The sequence below is a fragment of the Astyanax mexicanus genome, chromosome 14 (assembly GCF_023375975.1).
Source record: "Astyanax mexicanus isolate ESR-SI-001 chromosome 14, AstMex3_surface, whole genome shotgun sequence".
NCBI lineage: Eukaryota > Metazoa > Chordata > Actinopteri > Characiformes > Acestrorhamphidae > Astyanax > Astyanax mexicanus.
The window spans coordinates 41864334-41880031 of NC_064421.1; the positions used below are offsets into that span (position 1 = coordinate 41864334).

Genomic DNA, 15698 nt, shown 5'->3' on the forward strand with positions numbered 1-15698 from the left:
CCCAGGCCAGGTGACGCCCCTGTGGATTATCATACATGAACAAATAGCTCTTACAGAAAATACCGACTAGAAATAATTTTCCGGCATCTATTTGGCGCCCCCTCTAGTGCAGCGCCCAGGGGCGTAGCAGCAAATTCTTGGCCCTGTACACTCTCAATGTCAGTGGGCCCCTATCCATGCCAGTACACAAAGAACTGGAACAAATCAGGATTTTCATGGGCCCCTCTCTCTACTTGGGCCCTGGGTACTTAGGTCCACTTTTCCCCCCACTACCACACCCATGGCAGCGCCCCTATGCGTCGCATACGCTGCATACCCCCTTTTTGCGCCACTGCTCCACCTGGTGCCCCCATGGTTGAAAAACCAGAAAGCTAAAGTGCCCTGTAGAGGGGCTAAATAAAAGAGACCCTTCCTGTGCAAAAAGTGATTTAGTGCCTGTTAGAGTGCTCTTCTGACAAGAAAATAAGATGATGTGCCTCTACATCAGGAAAATTAGACAATAGGTGTTGATGATTGACCATTTATTAGTGAATATGAATGACAAATAAAGTACTTGATTAGGTGCCATTCTAATGGAGACGTGCTTCACCAGTGGATTAAATGTAATGTGGTGCCCTAAAGGTGACCATCACAATGGGATAAAGTATACTTAATGCTACAAGACAATGTTTAAAAAGTTTTAAATCATTCCCATTGCCGCACAGGAATGTATTTCATCTGTTAATGTGTACAGGTTTTAGCCAATCACCACCACTGCTTCCTGCAGAGACTGAGAAAAGGTAATTTCCCACTTCCCATCCCCAACATCTACACCATATGCAGCATCCACAAGGTCACCAACATTGTGGATGTCACCACGCATCCCTCTCAAAGACTCTTCTTACCGCTGCCATCTGGCAGAAGATACCGGAGCATCAGAGCCTCCACTACCAGACTCTGCAACAGCTTCTTCCACCAGCACATTAGACTTTAGAGCAGTTGCACTGTGTATTGTACTCAAATGGAAGGACAATAAAAGCCTTATTTACTCTTGACTTCACTTTTCTAGGACGTACAGGCCACATGTAATTTACATTTTCAGTGCAGGACTTCCACTTGTAACAGAGTACATTTAAAGTGTAGATTTAGTCATTTTTGTGAAGGCTGTGAACATGTCTACTACTGATGCAGTAGGGGAACCTAATACAGCTATATGATACAGTTATACTCCATTTTTAGAAGGTTGTTTGGTCCGACTGTAGGATATCTGACCACTGGATTTCAGTGGTAAAATAAAGGGTAGTGGACTTGCCTGAGATGCCATATCAATCAAGGTGTTGGTCTGCAGACTTGCTCCCTCAGGAGTCTTCAGAAAATCCACCAGACTGCCTGCAACAAGAGCCGAGAGAATCCCAATCAGTTACATTTAAATCAATGACATTCCCAGCAAAAACACACGACTGCCTTCACTCACACTTTATACACTATACGTTACTTACAATAGTGGTCTAGATTATTAATTATTTATCAATACATTCAATCATTAATGCTTTTAATGAAGTAATTATCAGTCCATCAACAGGTTCTTAGAAACAGGACAACAACAGCTACTGTACAGGCTAAAAATGTCCCTCCAAAAGAGAAGTGCACACTTATAACAGTAAAAATGGAGGTCAGTATCAATATAATGTGCAGCATATATGCATATACAGTGTATGTTAAAATTCCTACTAACACTATTATTTTTATTCACTATTACATTTCCTACAATAAATAAATAAACACTCAGTGATTGTTCTCTGCACCTACTGGTCACAGCTGTCTGGGGTGGAGCAAAAAAGTAAATACAGGAAGAAGCCTCTGTATTATGAACTAAAGCATATTTCTGTGCTTTTTAAAATAAAGCAATGACAGAGATGGCATTCGTTCATAACTGCGGTAATTATCATTACAACATACCAGCTTAAACCACCACACCAGCAGAATGCAGCTTAGCTCAAAATTTCTAAGGTCTAGTTTTTAGTTTTATCATATTTTATCATGGTCGGATCCAGGTTAGATCACATTCTCACCAAAAACAAGCTTTTCCAGAGTTTCCTAATAAGTGAGTTTGGTGATTGGCCTTCCAAATTACACTCTAAAAAACAGAGGTATGATATAAGTACTTTTTTGTACTCAAAGGTACACTCTTCATAATTGTACCCTCAAAGGTACAATATTGGTCTTTACAGGGTCAGATTTGTTCCCTCTGAAGTACAAAGTAATTTCTAACAGCAATAAGTACAGATTTGTACCATTTAACCAGACAAAGGGTACGTTCAGTATTCTGTATCACTGTACTAATAAACAATATATATTTTAATTGCACATTTTTTATTTGAAAGCCAGACAATTTTGGATCATCAAGTTTTTGAGCCATATTTAGTTGATGATAATGTTTATAATCTTTATAATCTTTACTGGCACAAAACCATGGGTACAAAAAAGGACTTTCACTGAAAGGTACCTCAATATAAGGTACAGCCCCAGCGACAAGCTTTATACTCTTTTAAGTACAAATCTGTACTTACTTTTCTTATTGTGTTAGAAGAAAAAGGAATACAGTTAGAAATGAATTATTATAAAAAAGAGAAAACTCTTTTACCAGTTATTTTAATGCTGTTGAAAGTCAGCCAATGCAGGCAGGCTCCTGCAGAGGTGCTGCATGACCTCATATAAGGTCATTAAAAAAGAAGCACTTAGAATAGACTCTAAAGACGAGAACATAACAGTTTCAGGAAATCCGTGTGGTCAGTGAAGATCGGCAGGGGTGATGCATGTCCTTGTACACTGGGAGAGAGAGGGTTTTTTTCCGTGCTGGAAAAAGAACCAGTGCCCACTGAGCTTTGTTGTGTTTAGGTGCTTCCTTTAGGACGCTTGGCCCTGTCAGGAACTTGCTCTTGAGGGAGCTGGAGCTCTGGTCTGGACGTGAGGATGTGGGAGTCGAGGTCGTGGGGTTAACTTTAGCGACGGTGCTGCTGTTTTTGACTGGTCAGAGCTGATATAAAAAGAGCAGGAAAGTTATGCCAGCTTCACACTAAAACGATTTTGGGCCAGTTTTTCAGTCACCGGCAGTTTTTCGTTGATCGCCAACAAAAACTCTGCTCAGAGGAAAATCGGGGATCACTCTGTGCTGACTGATCGCCAACCAGTCACAGACGCCTGGCAAATATTCAACATGTTTAATATCTGGCTCAGTCTGCGACTGGGAGTCAGGAGCAGCGGCTTTATACAGCCAATGAGATCACAGGAAGAGAGAGAACCCCGGGTCTAAAATACACCAGTCCTGTTTATGGAGAGTCTGACCACCCTACCATTCCCCCTGTTATATCAGTAAATGAGTCTAGAGGGAGCCCGTGAGTGAGTCCTTTATGAATAGGGCTAAAAGGAAAAAAACTTTAAATAAAAAAAATAATTATGAATTACTTTTTCTGAACATTTCTTTTACATTCATTTTAGAAAGTAGAATAATGTATTTTACTAAAAAACACTAAGAACGTTTGAATGTATATTTCAGTTTATCTAAAAAAAAAAACAGGTTTTACACTGTAAAGCACTGGCATTACTGCTACTGTGAGCTGATTGGTTGGCGAGCTGATCCTGGAGATACAGGTAGAGCATGTATAAAAGGCTTATAACTAGAGTTCAAAATGTCTGCGGTACTGAAACATTTGACATAGTTCTGTGTTGAGGACATAAATCATACCTGTCAAGTCTCCCGTTTTGGCCAGGAAACTACCGTATTTTACCCCTCTTTCCCGCCATCCTCCCGTATTATTATTTTCCCGTAAATTTCCCGTATTATAAAAAAAAAACATATTAATGAGAGGTTATTTAATCTCTTAACGCCAATCATGATGCCAGTTCAAAGAGAAAGTCCCGCCTTTCAGGAGAAACAGCCAATCAGCTTGCTGTTTTTGCAGAGCGCAGAGGAGGACCGCCCCTCCCCCCTCATCGCTGTGAGTTGAGGCAGCTAAAAAAAAGGTAACCATGTAAACTGTGATTACATTGTTTCTGGAGCTGTTTCTGCAAGTTAAAAAGACTTGTCTCCCAATCAAAACAGAGGTAGGCCTATTAGATTCTAATCATCTAATTGTAGTGTGTAAGTGGTTCACAGATGGTTATTTTCGATTTCTTCTAAACCTGTCTTAAAATGTAAGGCTGAAATACTGAACCTCAGTTGGGCTGATGGGACGGCTCAAACCGGGCAGCGGAAAATTTCCCTTATTTTTAAATTCAAAACTTGACAGGTATGCATAAATACATATTTTAATATAAAACTAATCAGAAATTTATAAATTCTGATTTTTCTCAGTTGCTTTATATGAACTCGTTAATGTTGGACTTATTGGACTCATTGGGTGGCACAGTGGCTTAGTGGTTAGCACGTTCGCCTCTCAGCACTGGGGTCTTGGGTTCAAGTCCCTATCTGGGTGGAGTTTCCGTGTTCTCCCTGTGTCTGCGTGGGTTTCCTCCGGGGACTCTGGTTTCCTCCCACAGTCCAAAAACATGGAGATCAGGTAAATTGGATACTCTAAATTATCCAGAAAAATTGATTACTCTAAATTGATCTGGTGTGTATGTGTGAAGTGTGTGGTATGTATGTAGGTTTGTGTGTGTGTAAATGTGTGTGTATGACTGTGCCCAGATATGGATTGGCACTCTGTCCTGGGTAATTGCTGTAGTGCCTGATGCAGTCCTCCAGGTAGACGGTCGTTTCCGGTTGAGAGTACGCTGTGCGCTATTGGCTGCCGCTTCTCACCGGTGTGTGGATGAGTGTTAATGTGTAATGTGCTTGTGTGTAAAATGTGTTAATTGTAAAGCGTCCTTGGGTTTCTAGAAAGGCATTGCTAGTTTTCGTGTGCATTTAGTTCTGGTGTGTTCTCGTGATGAAACGTGTTTCTGGAGAGCAGCCAGGTGAGTCTGCGATTTCCCACAGTGAGCAATCGTGTAATTTGTGACTCCGTGTCGCTGATCAGTCGTGTAGTGTGAAAGTCTCAACAACTGAAGGCCTCAGAATTACAGCACAAAAAGTTGTGTAGTGTGAACCCGGCATTAGAGTTTCAAGAGGGGCTTGGAAGAAAAGGGCCAAGACCAATAACAGCCCGGCTGATTGTGCCTTCAGACACGTGACCTCTTTACAAAGCGATCATGAGATTTGCGGCAGCGGGCCAGCGGCACACAAGCTTCTCTTAAGAGGGCAACACAAAGCCGGCCCATTCACGGCCACGCCGCACCAGCACTCCGGCGTACCGGCGTTACGCTGAAGGAGCTTTTGTTGCGTCCGGCCTCAGCGGGATGCCCTGCTCTGGATGTATTGTTCTGAGGGAGGGAAAGTTACTATTATAGCTTCTAGGAACCTATTCTTTACACACCTGCAGCCATATGAGGACCATTTATGAGATGTTCCTGCTGTGGTGGATCATAAGCTGCACTTTAAACACCACATAAAAAAAAACTCTCTCTCTCTCTCTGTGGTCTTTTCTTAAAGACGGCCGGGTGGAGGACGGTGTTAAAGTTAAAGGTCAAAAACAAGAGGAAACAGGAGCCTCCTCCTCCTCTCAGAACTAGGCAATGTTATACAGGTCATAAGACTGGGAAATCACAAGGCCTGAGCTGATAAGAAACGGAATATCACGCTAATTATTTAATGTTTTATGCTGATTTATGATATTTTTCTGATACTGTACTGAAAAACGCAAGAGAGGCAAGAGAAACCAAAATGTAGTGTTACAAAAGTCCATTTTAACCCTATTTGCACTGTAAAAATGAAAATAAATTAAGAAAACTCAACATTTAAAGGCTGTTTACTGCACTAGATTGCACTTTTTGTTTTAAGGCCATCTCAAACTTCTACGTTTTAAAGAACACCACCAACAGTTGTGCTAACTAAAAATCCGTCGTTTAGACAAGCTGTGCCAACTTATTATACTGTGTTCAGATAACTTATTTTACTTTCAAAAAAATCTAATAATTAAAAATGTACTTTATGTTTTTAGTTGACCTAATTCTGCAAAATGCGTATTGAGAGTTTTGCTGACAACCATAGCATTTAGAAATAACAAAAAAACAGGTTGTGTCAATTAAATATTATAGATAAATCAAATTTATGTAGATGGCCCAACAACATATGTTGTGTTCTATTTAAGTTTATAACTGGAAAGCTTTTTTAAAGGAAGCTTTATACTTTCATCACTTAATTGATAGGTATTACATATTAAATATTTGCGTACATACCAACCATATGCAATTCTGGAAAACATTTAAGAGACCACTTCTTTTTTTCTTTATTCTATAAACTACAGACAACATTTCTCCCAAATTCCAAATAAATATATTGTCATTTAGAGCATTTATTTGCAGAAAATAAGAAATGGCTGAAATAACAAATAAGATGCAGAGCTTTCAGACCTCAAACAATGCAAAGAAAACAAGTTCATATTCATAAAGTTTTAAGAGTTCAGAATTCAATATTTGGTGGAATAATCACTAATTTCATACATCTTGGCATCATATTCTCCTCCACCAGTCTTGCACACTGCTTTTGGATAACTTTATGCTGCTTTACTCCTGGTGCAAAAATTCAAGCAGTTCAGTTTGGTTTGATGGTTGTGATCATCCGTCTTCCTCTTGATTATATTCCACAGGTTTTCAGTTTGGTAAAATCAAAGAAACTCTGATGAAACTGATAATGATGATATAAATATATGACAAGACATACGACAATTACTAGCCAAAATCTGACAATATGAATGTGGGCTTTGACCCCTTTTAAACTGACCTGTTCTGCTGACCGCAACCTATAACCACACTCATGTTGTGACACAGAGTCAGTGAATCACAGAGTCAGAGAGGTTCTAACAGCCATTTAACCTTTAGCACAGTTATAAAGCCACAGTGTTAATTCTGTTCATGTTCACAGTCTGTATAATCATTCATGACTTTGGCATTGTAGCTTAAGTATAAAACCTTGAGCAACTATTGTCTGTTACAAATACAATCATCAATTTATTTTAGAACATTTTTAGAACCATTACTACTATACTAACACTGGGTAGAGCCTCATTTCACTCTTTAGAATCAACAATCTACAAAACCACACTCAAACATCCCATTCTTTGCTAACCACCAAGCCACCATGCCAGCAAGTAAAACTAGTAAGGCATTCAAAATCGTATTTAAGGTATTATATTAATATTGGGTAGAGTCTCATTTGCTCTAAACATCCTCCATTCTAACCCTTTTCAGAAAAACGAGTCGTCGATCAGGAAAAGCACATTGTTTACGTCGACCCGTGAATTAGTATTCATGACCTTACCCACCTTGGCTCGCAAGCGCCCACAGGCAGAGCTGAAGCTGACAGTGATACCATCTCATCAGATAGGAGCTAACAGCACTAGGAACAACATGGAAGGTTCGTTCCTGTGTTATTTGTGCAAATAACACATCAGTGTTATATGCTTTGCCCAGAAATTCAGAGCTAAGAAACAAATGCTTAGAATTTGTCTGTGGAACACCACCAGCAAAGTACAATTGAGATAGGTAGGTGTCTGTTTAAAACAGTTCTGTTTACACGAGTTAAAAGTAAAAATTCACCCTTTGCTTTTGTTCTTACTGCCTGGGTGGCTCTACTGCGGCTCAGCCAACAAAACACCGGTGTGGATTTTTACTTTCTGGACCTGGACTACCCACCTCTATGTGAGTAACTAGGTTTACATAGGATCTCCGGTGGATTTTGCGTTTTACAGAGACTCTAAGACTGAACTGCACTTAGCAGGGCATTACACATGTTGTAAAATAACATATGACATTGCAAAGACTGTTATTAGTGTAAAAATGTCTTTATTTAAAAAGTTTCTAACTGTTGTTCGTCTCACATACACTGCTTACTGCTGTTAGCCAATCAGAGGCTCATACATGTTTGCATGTATGAATATTTATGAGCAAAAGCCAAAATTCTATAATTTTTCCCACTCCTTATACCGGGTCACCAGAGCACTTCTTTTTTTTTTTTTTTACAAAAAACAGCTCACATGGCATTTATTTATGCTAGAGATCACAATTTTTAAACATTTTAAAAATGATTAAAAAAATTATGGAATGAGACCTTTAAGATTCAGATCTAGGTAACTGGGAAGAACCACTGAAGAACACTAAACTCATGTTGATTGTCATGTTTATTAAACCAGATTGTGACATTGTCTGCTTTGAGACATGGTGCATCATCATGCTAGTAGATGATAGAAGATCATAATCTGTGTCCAGGAAGGGATACATGTGGTCAGCAATCATATTCAGATAGCCGGAGACATTCAATTGATAATTTATTGGTTAAACTTTATTTTACTCTTTGAGGTCAGCAGTTCTGGAAATACTCAAACCAGCCCTTCTTGCACCAACAATCAAGCCATGCTTTAAATCACTGATATCATGTTGTCGTGCAATATTGCACAGCTGCAATATGAATGGCAGAAGTTCTCTGTGCTTCAGAATGAGGCAAAATTGGTGCTAAAGAGCTTTTTATAACAGCAAAACAGGGTTTGTGGAGAGCTGCCTCATGTGTGTTGTATGTGATGCTGTGGTTTTGGTGGTCTTAGTGTAGTTATTTTCAGAGGTGACCTATACATTTAAGGTCATGTTTGCTTTGAGGTTCAATTCCAACACAAAGTGCAGAGTGAGCGGCGTCCGGCCCTGTGAGTCACAAAATCAAAGAGCACATGCATATGAAGTGTTTTCGTTTTTAAGAGGAAGGCAGTGGTGTGGAGCATGCCTATATGTGTGTGTTTGTGTGTGTGTGTGTGTGTGTGTGTGCAGAGGCAGGGTGGAAGATACACAGGCACACAGGTTCAGGAAATGAAGCATAAACAGACGTGCACATTCACCTCCCTGTTCAGCGTCAGACAAGTTTGATCCAGACTCTTTGATAATGGTCTTACTAATGGAAATTTCCCACTCTCTTCATCTCTGAGCAGTCTAGACATGAGCAATTCATGAGTAAGTTACTGTTATTTAGCTTATTGTTGTCTGAGATCTTTTCTTTTAAGGCCTATTCAGCTGTAGACTATAAGTATGTGTTCTCACAGTCACCAACCATCACCTGTTCAACTTTTGAACCATCTATAAAAAAACGAATTAGATTAATCACAACAATGAAGGACCATTAAGGGTTATATTTTCTGTTGTAACTCATAATATGATCAGGATGTATCATCAGATAATACGGAAACATTTTTAAGCTTTTATTTAGCATTATGTTTCTGCCAAAGCAAAGCATTTCCACACCCCTGGTTGCCAGGTACAAAACACAACAGCATGCAAACAGTTAGCTGCAGCCATGGAAATGGGCAAGCTGGTTATTTTTTCTAGCTAATTATCTTTGGCTAATGCAAATTCTGAAAATTTGAATTTTAATGTATATTTTAGCATAAATAAATAGAGGCAAGGTAAGGTTGAGTTGACCAAGGCAGAATGAGGTAAACCAAGGCTGAGTGAGGTAGAGTAAAGCAGAGTAAGATACAGCAAGGCAACATAAGACATAGTGAGGTAGAGCAAGGTACAGTGTGGTAGAGTAAGATAGAGTAAGACAAAGTGAGGTAGAGTAAGGCAGAGTGAGGCAGAGTGAGATAGAGTAAGGCAGAGTAAGGCTGAGTGTAGTAGAGTGAGATAGAGTGAGATGGAGTGAGGCAGAGTGAGCTAGAGCAAGGTAGAGTGTGGTAGAGTAAGATAGATTAAACAAAGTGAGATATAGTAAGGCAGACCTGTAGTCCAGATTTACGCATTAAATATTTAGCAGCACTTTTGGTTTCTCACCAACTTATCCTCTCAAACCCCTTCAATGATGTTGAGTTCTGGACCTGGGGGGGATTGGCCACCTTGTTCTAAGAGCTCCAGCAGATTATTGTAACACCTTAGCCCATGTCTGTCTTCTGTTTCTCCCTCGTTTGGTCTCTTGTGCTCCTGCCCCTCTGTTTTCCTGTCAAGTGTTCCCAGCCATGTGCTTATGTTGTTGTTTTTGTACCTGTCTCCACCATAGCTCCGCCCCAGCCCTGCCCTAGCTATTAGTGTTCTCACCTGTGTCCTGTCTGTAACCCCGCCCCCTCGTCATCCAAGCCCAGGTGTTTCTCACTCTCCTCCTGTATTTAAGCCCCTCTGATTGAATGTTCAGTGTCGAGTCTTTTGTATCCTTTGTATCTTTGTGTCCTTGCTGTCCGTATGTATCCTAGTCAAGCCTTTGCTGTGTATGTGTCAGGTCGGTTTTTGTTTCTTAGTCTTTGTTTCTTAGTCTTTGTTTCTTAGTCTTTGTTTCTTAGTCTTTATTTCCTAGTCTTAGTTTCTTAGTCTGTGTTTCTTAGTTTGATATTATCCTAGCCTTGCTTTATGTAAGTTTTTTGCGTTACCCGCGTTTTGTTTATTGTTTTTATTTATCTTGTTTGTTTAATAAATAAATATATAATTTGCACTTACGTCCATCCCTTCTCCCGTGTAACAATTATTTACTGAGCAGATTCTCAGTAAAATCCTTTGATCAGTGCATCATCCACATCTTTTTTTTCAATCCACTGTATTGCGTCCTCTTTTTACAGTGAAATGATTGACATAAATGTGTAGATGTTTGTAGATGCGCATGTAAAGAGAGGTTGAAGCATGAGTTTCTCATCTCTACAAATTAAAGCGCTGGTTATCTGATTGGGGTTGTGCTGGTGGTTTGCAGAAAATGAGAAATGGCTGAAATAACCAAAATATGCAGAGTTTTCAGACCTCAAATAATGCAAAAAAAAAAAACTAGTTCATGTTCATAAAGATTTAAGAATTCAGAAATCAATATTTGGTGGAATAACCCTGGTTTGTTTTTAATCACAGTTTTTTTTATGCATCTTGGCATGTTCTCCTCCACCAGTCTTACACACTGCTTTTGGATAACTTTATGCCTTTACTCCTGGTGCAAAAAATCGAGCAGTTCAGTTTGGTTTGATGGCTTGTGATCATCCATTTTCGTATTGATTATATTCCAGAGGTTTTCAATTTAGTAAAATCAAATAAGCTCATAATTTTTAGTGGGTTCTTGTTTTTTTCAGAGCTGTATATACTGTGGGTTTAGCTGCTGCTAATCTAAAGCTGCAGGTAGGAGGCAGGGCAGTCCCTGTGCCACATCAGTGACTCATTTAGAAACACTCAAAAATGCACACACAGCATGATTTCGACACACACACACACACACACAAACACACTCACATGAACACATACACAGTGGCATTTTTGCTGTTTAGAAGAAAAGAAACTAGCACTAGGCCTGTCACAATAATTATTTTTAGTTAGTTTATTATTTGGCCCAGAAATATTTGGATTAAACAATTATGTTTGTCATTGTAACTCTTTGAGATCCTGTGTATTCTTTCTTTTATGTATTCTTGCATTAAAACAGATTTAGACCTATTGTTCATCAGAATAGACATTTATCAGATAATCAAACAGCAGTTTAACCCCGCTCACTGCACTGGAAAAATACAAATCTGCACACTGAAGTGAATCAAGGCATTGTCCTAGATAAAACTTTTTTTTCCATCAGGTTATGAGATAAAAAAGGTTATATACATTGTATAAAAAGTTATATAGATTAAAATAATTAATAATAATAATAATAATAATAATAATAATAATAATAATAATAATAATAATAATAATAATAAAAAATAATATTTTTTGCTAATTCTGCACCTAATATCAGAATTAGCAAACGCAATTTTTCTAGCATTGTTCCAGATGACAATAGCTCCTCCCTTTTTTGTAGCCACACTTCAATACAGGCCAATTCAGAGCATGTATCATGGATATTTGAGAACACTTCTTAAATATGTTCTTATAATGTCAAGGTTCACTTTCAATGTTCTCTAATCTCAGTCACATGGGTCTTACCGTTCTCCATGTACTCAGTGATGATATAGATGGGCTCCTGCGTCACCACTGCGAACAGGCGGACAAGGCGCGGGTGCTGGAGCGTCTTCATCAGGTTGGCTTCGGCCAGGAAGGCCCCGATGGACATGGTGCCAGTCTTCAGGCTCTTAATAGCCACCCTTCTGCTATTATTGTACATGCCTGCAGGAGGACAGAACTGTGTGTTACTCTGGAGTCTGGATACGGTTTGATAGCAATAAATGTGAATGTTTTTATAAAAGGTTGACTAGTTTGGGCATGGCAGTCATGTTGAGGAATTAGCTTGCTTATGCTGGTATATCCCCTAAACCAATGACTATAGAATGCAGTGACACTGTGGTTCTACTTACTTCTGTTCTACATAAATGAAGCCAGAAATATTGACCTTATTGTCAAATCATCACCAAAGTTTATGCAGTAGACAAGCATTGCCTACTCATTTGAAAGATCTGCCCTTTTTTCCGGGACCAAGCATCTCAGACCGCATTCATTGGCTGTTTCAGCCAAGACTGTCAACGACTTAATTCCTAAGTGTGTGTGTGTATATATCTGTGTTAAAACAAACACAAAAATAGAGCTATTAATGAACGTCTATTTTCTGGTCTATTTACATACATAAGGCGCACTGGATTATAAGGGATATTATACGACACTAGTAAGGCACAGGGGTGTTGCCATGTTTTCCTTCTAATTCAACAGGTCTTGCCGCTGGGTGGTGGTGGTGGGCTTAGCTAAACAAAACTGTAATTCTTAAAAAAAAAAAAAAAAAAAAAACACAACCGCTACACCGAATTCTCACCTGAAAACTGTTTATTTGGGTGAGAAAAACGCTTCCGTTTACTTGCAGTAAGCTTAGATTTCCAGATTTCCACTAAGGCTGGGTATAACAGCATTAGCATTAGTGGCTAACCACTAGCGCTAGCCCAATAGCGCTACGCTGAGGAGTTCTGAGTGTTCTGGTAAACCAGGGTGATATTAACTAGCGATTCGTCTCACGTAGCTTGTTTTTACATGGTAAACACGCAGACTGCAGTCCAGTAAACTCACATCTGTACGGCGAAAGAGCTAGCGCTTAGCGCGGCAGGGTGGTTTTATCACTTAAATATATATGAGGATGGGGGAACTGCAGGTCATACTACAACCAGCCAGCAGAGGAGCTAGACCTCACCTGTTGTTGTTTCACTGGGCTTCCTTTCTACAGTCCTTAGCTGTGTGTTTTTTTTTTAATTGCAGTCGAGATAAGGTGGACACTTGGTAGAACTGTGCTACTAATGTATGTACTGTACATATTGCTATCCCATTAATTTTGCCATATCAGTGTAAGAGGAAAGAGGTAAGAAGACCTCATAAAGTGACCAGTTACTGAGTCTAGGTACATCAAGTACATCAAGATAAGAAAGACTGAAAAGCTGATCCTTCATGCATTAATTCCCAGTTATTGTGCTCCATTTGGTTCTGTTGAGTTCTACTTCACTCTTTATCACAGTGTTCGTTAAGCATCACTGAGCGTGAGTTATTATAAGCAAAGCTGATTCAGTTTTATGAACAGCAATGCCGACTAAAAAAACAAAACAAAATGTTCACTAGCATGAGGGTCTGTTTAGACAAGCAAGGTGTTGAAATGTAGTAGAAGCACCAAATCAGTAGCTGTAGCCTCGTGGTCGGCTATATTTTTAGCTCTGGCACTTTGGGAGGCTGCTTACCCTGTTCTGTTGTCTGAACAGTTTTTTGAAGCTGGTGAGAGATAATGGGCGAAAAGTCCCATCCATACAGAAATGCTTACAGAGGCTTGTGATAGAATCAAAATGACCATTATCACAGCACTGACACTTCCTGTTTAGCACTACACTACAAAATGATCTGCTCACGACTGCATTTGCACACCAGTCACCTGGATTTGCACTGCAGTCTTAGTAAACCTGTTTAAACCTGGGTTAAATGTGTCGGCTTACACATTTCACTAAAATGCAGAAGCCACCTTCTTTTAATCTTCAGATGTGTTGCTGTAATGCTTGCTGCCAAGATTTGCTGGTATTTAATTTTATTTATTTAATTGAATCAAATGTTTCCTCTGCCACTTGCTGTAACACAAGCCCAAAGCGTGATTTTCTCTATTGTTTCTGTTAACATTTTTTATATATATATATATATCTTATGAACTGAGGACTAACGCACCAGCTAACAGAGAATGTTATAAGAACGTTAAGCATGATTTTGAAAAGGTTCCTGGAAGGTTAACCTGTAATCTTACAGAAATTATGTTCCATGAACATTCATTTTTATGTGTGACATAAAAATGGCTTGCATCACAATGTATATGCGCATTCGGACTATAAAAAACATTTGAAATTCTTTAATTTTCTCAAAAAAAAAAAAAAAACAGTGTGCCTTATAATTTGGTGTGCCTTATGTATGAATTCTGACATTCAGGTATTAAGGGCAGCAATGGCACTCTCCTGAAATACAATGCTATAAGGGTGAGTTTACAGTAAAGATTTTTCCAGCACTAAGGCTGGGTGCAGCAGCATTAGCATTATCGCTAACTACGGTGCTAGCGAGATGCAACTCCACACTTACAATATAGTAAGTATAAGAATAAAACAGTAATACAATATTAAGACAATAATAATTCATTTCTGCATGATGACATCTGTAACTCTGTTCCAAGGGAAAGGGTTACACTCTAAAAGAAGGGGTAGGGGTAAGTGGTAGGGCTAAGGGGTGAAATGGGATTTGGCCTTAGGGTCGGGTGTCCGGATTCTTGTTAAGCTGGAGAGGAGGGGTGTATGACCCTTGGGCTTGGGCTACATGACCCTTCAAACTGAGTTTTTTTTAGAGGCACACTCCAAACAGAGGGCTGAGAATCACTGGCAAGATGGCTGCACACGTGAAAGAATGACTTTGATGAATTTGATGATTTCCTTATTAAGAATTACGATATCACTATGTGACAATAGTTTAATGTGTAGTTTTAATGTTTCATTGCCATATCCTTCAAAATAAGCATTACAATTGCTAGTAGTTCATCTCAGTAGCTAACTAACTAGCTAGCTAACTTTCCTGTTCCACCTTAATTAGTGGAAAAGACTGCAGAGGCTGGAGCTTTTAAGGTGGAACAGAAAAATAAAACAAAAGCTAATAGAAGCTAATTTGGACAATAATAAGTAATTACTGCACCACCTGTCCTACTTTTAAAGACATACGATGCCCTAAATCTTACCCCAGTTACGGTGGGCTGTATTGATGTAAGCCCCACATGAGCATGATGGACAGCTGCTTTAATCATAAGATGAATCATACTACCTTTATTATGAACGAAAGCTTAGTCAGCTTTATCTGTAAACGTTCATGAGCACAGTATTAAAGCATAGCTGTGTTTTATACAGTGATACCAAAGATGATGGGACTGCCAGAATTAACGGATGTTCAAGAAGTAAGGGATGGTCTTTCACTTAATGTATCTGGCTTTCTGAGAAATCCCACTTTTCAAAAAAATACCCTCCTGGCTCCCCAGGTGTGGCGAATGCTGCCTGTGGCTTTGTGGTGAAGGAGAAAGTTCAGGCTAAGACTTGTTTCTCCTCAGCTGATTCATTCAGTTCCGACTGGTTCAGCTTCCGCAGCTGATTCCTTACAGTCAATTCATTACCAGAGCAGTTTAACAGAGGCGTTCAGCTCAGCGCACACTCACAAACGCACCCAGCCATCGCTCATAAAGGCAGATGTACACAGGCAGGCTGGCTGCCAGGGGC

The 15698-nt window shown here is 39.4% G+C and overlaps 2 protein-coding genes across 2 annotated transcripts in view; both read right to left on the minus strand.

Moving 5' to 3' along the window:
* Positions 1-15698, minus strand: part of fam167b (family with sequence similarity 167 member B) — a 679430-nt gene that overhangs the window by 605876 nt on the left and 57856 nt on the right. The gene's annotated exons all lie outside the window — the stretch shown is intronic.
* The window catches only part of lck (LCK proto-oncogene, Src family tyrosine kinase), a 64124-nt gene that overhangs the window by 12451 nt on the left and 35975 nt on the right, over positions 1-15698 (minus strand). Inside the window, exons 9-10 of the mRNA XM_022672660.2 lie at positions 11932-12111; positions 1292-1368 (exon numbers count right to left, since the gene is read on the minus strand). Coding sequence (XP_022528381.2) covers positions 1292-1368; positions 11932-12111 — 257 coding nt within the window. The remainder of the gene's footprint in view (positions 1-1291; positions 1369-11931; positions 12112-15698) is intronic.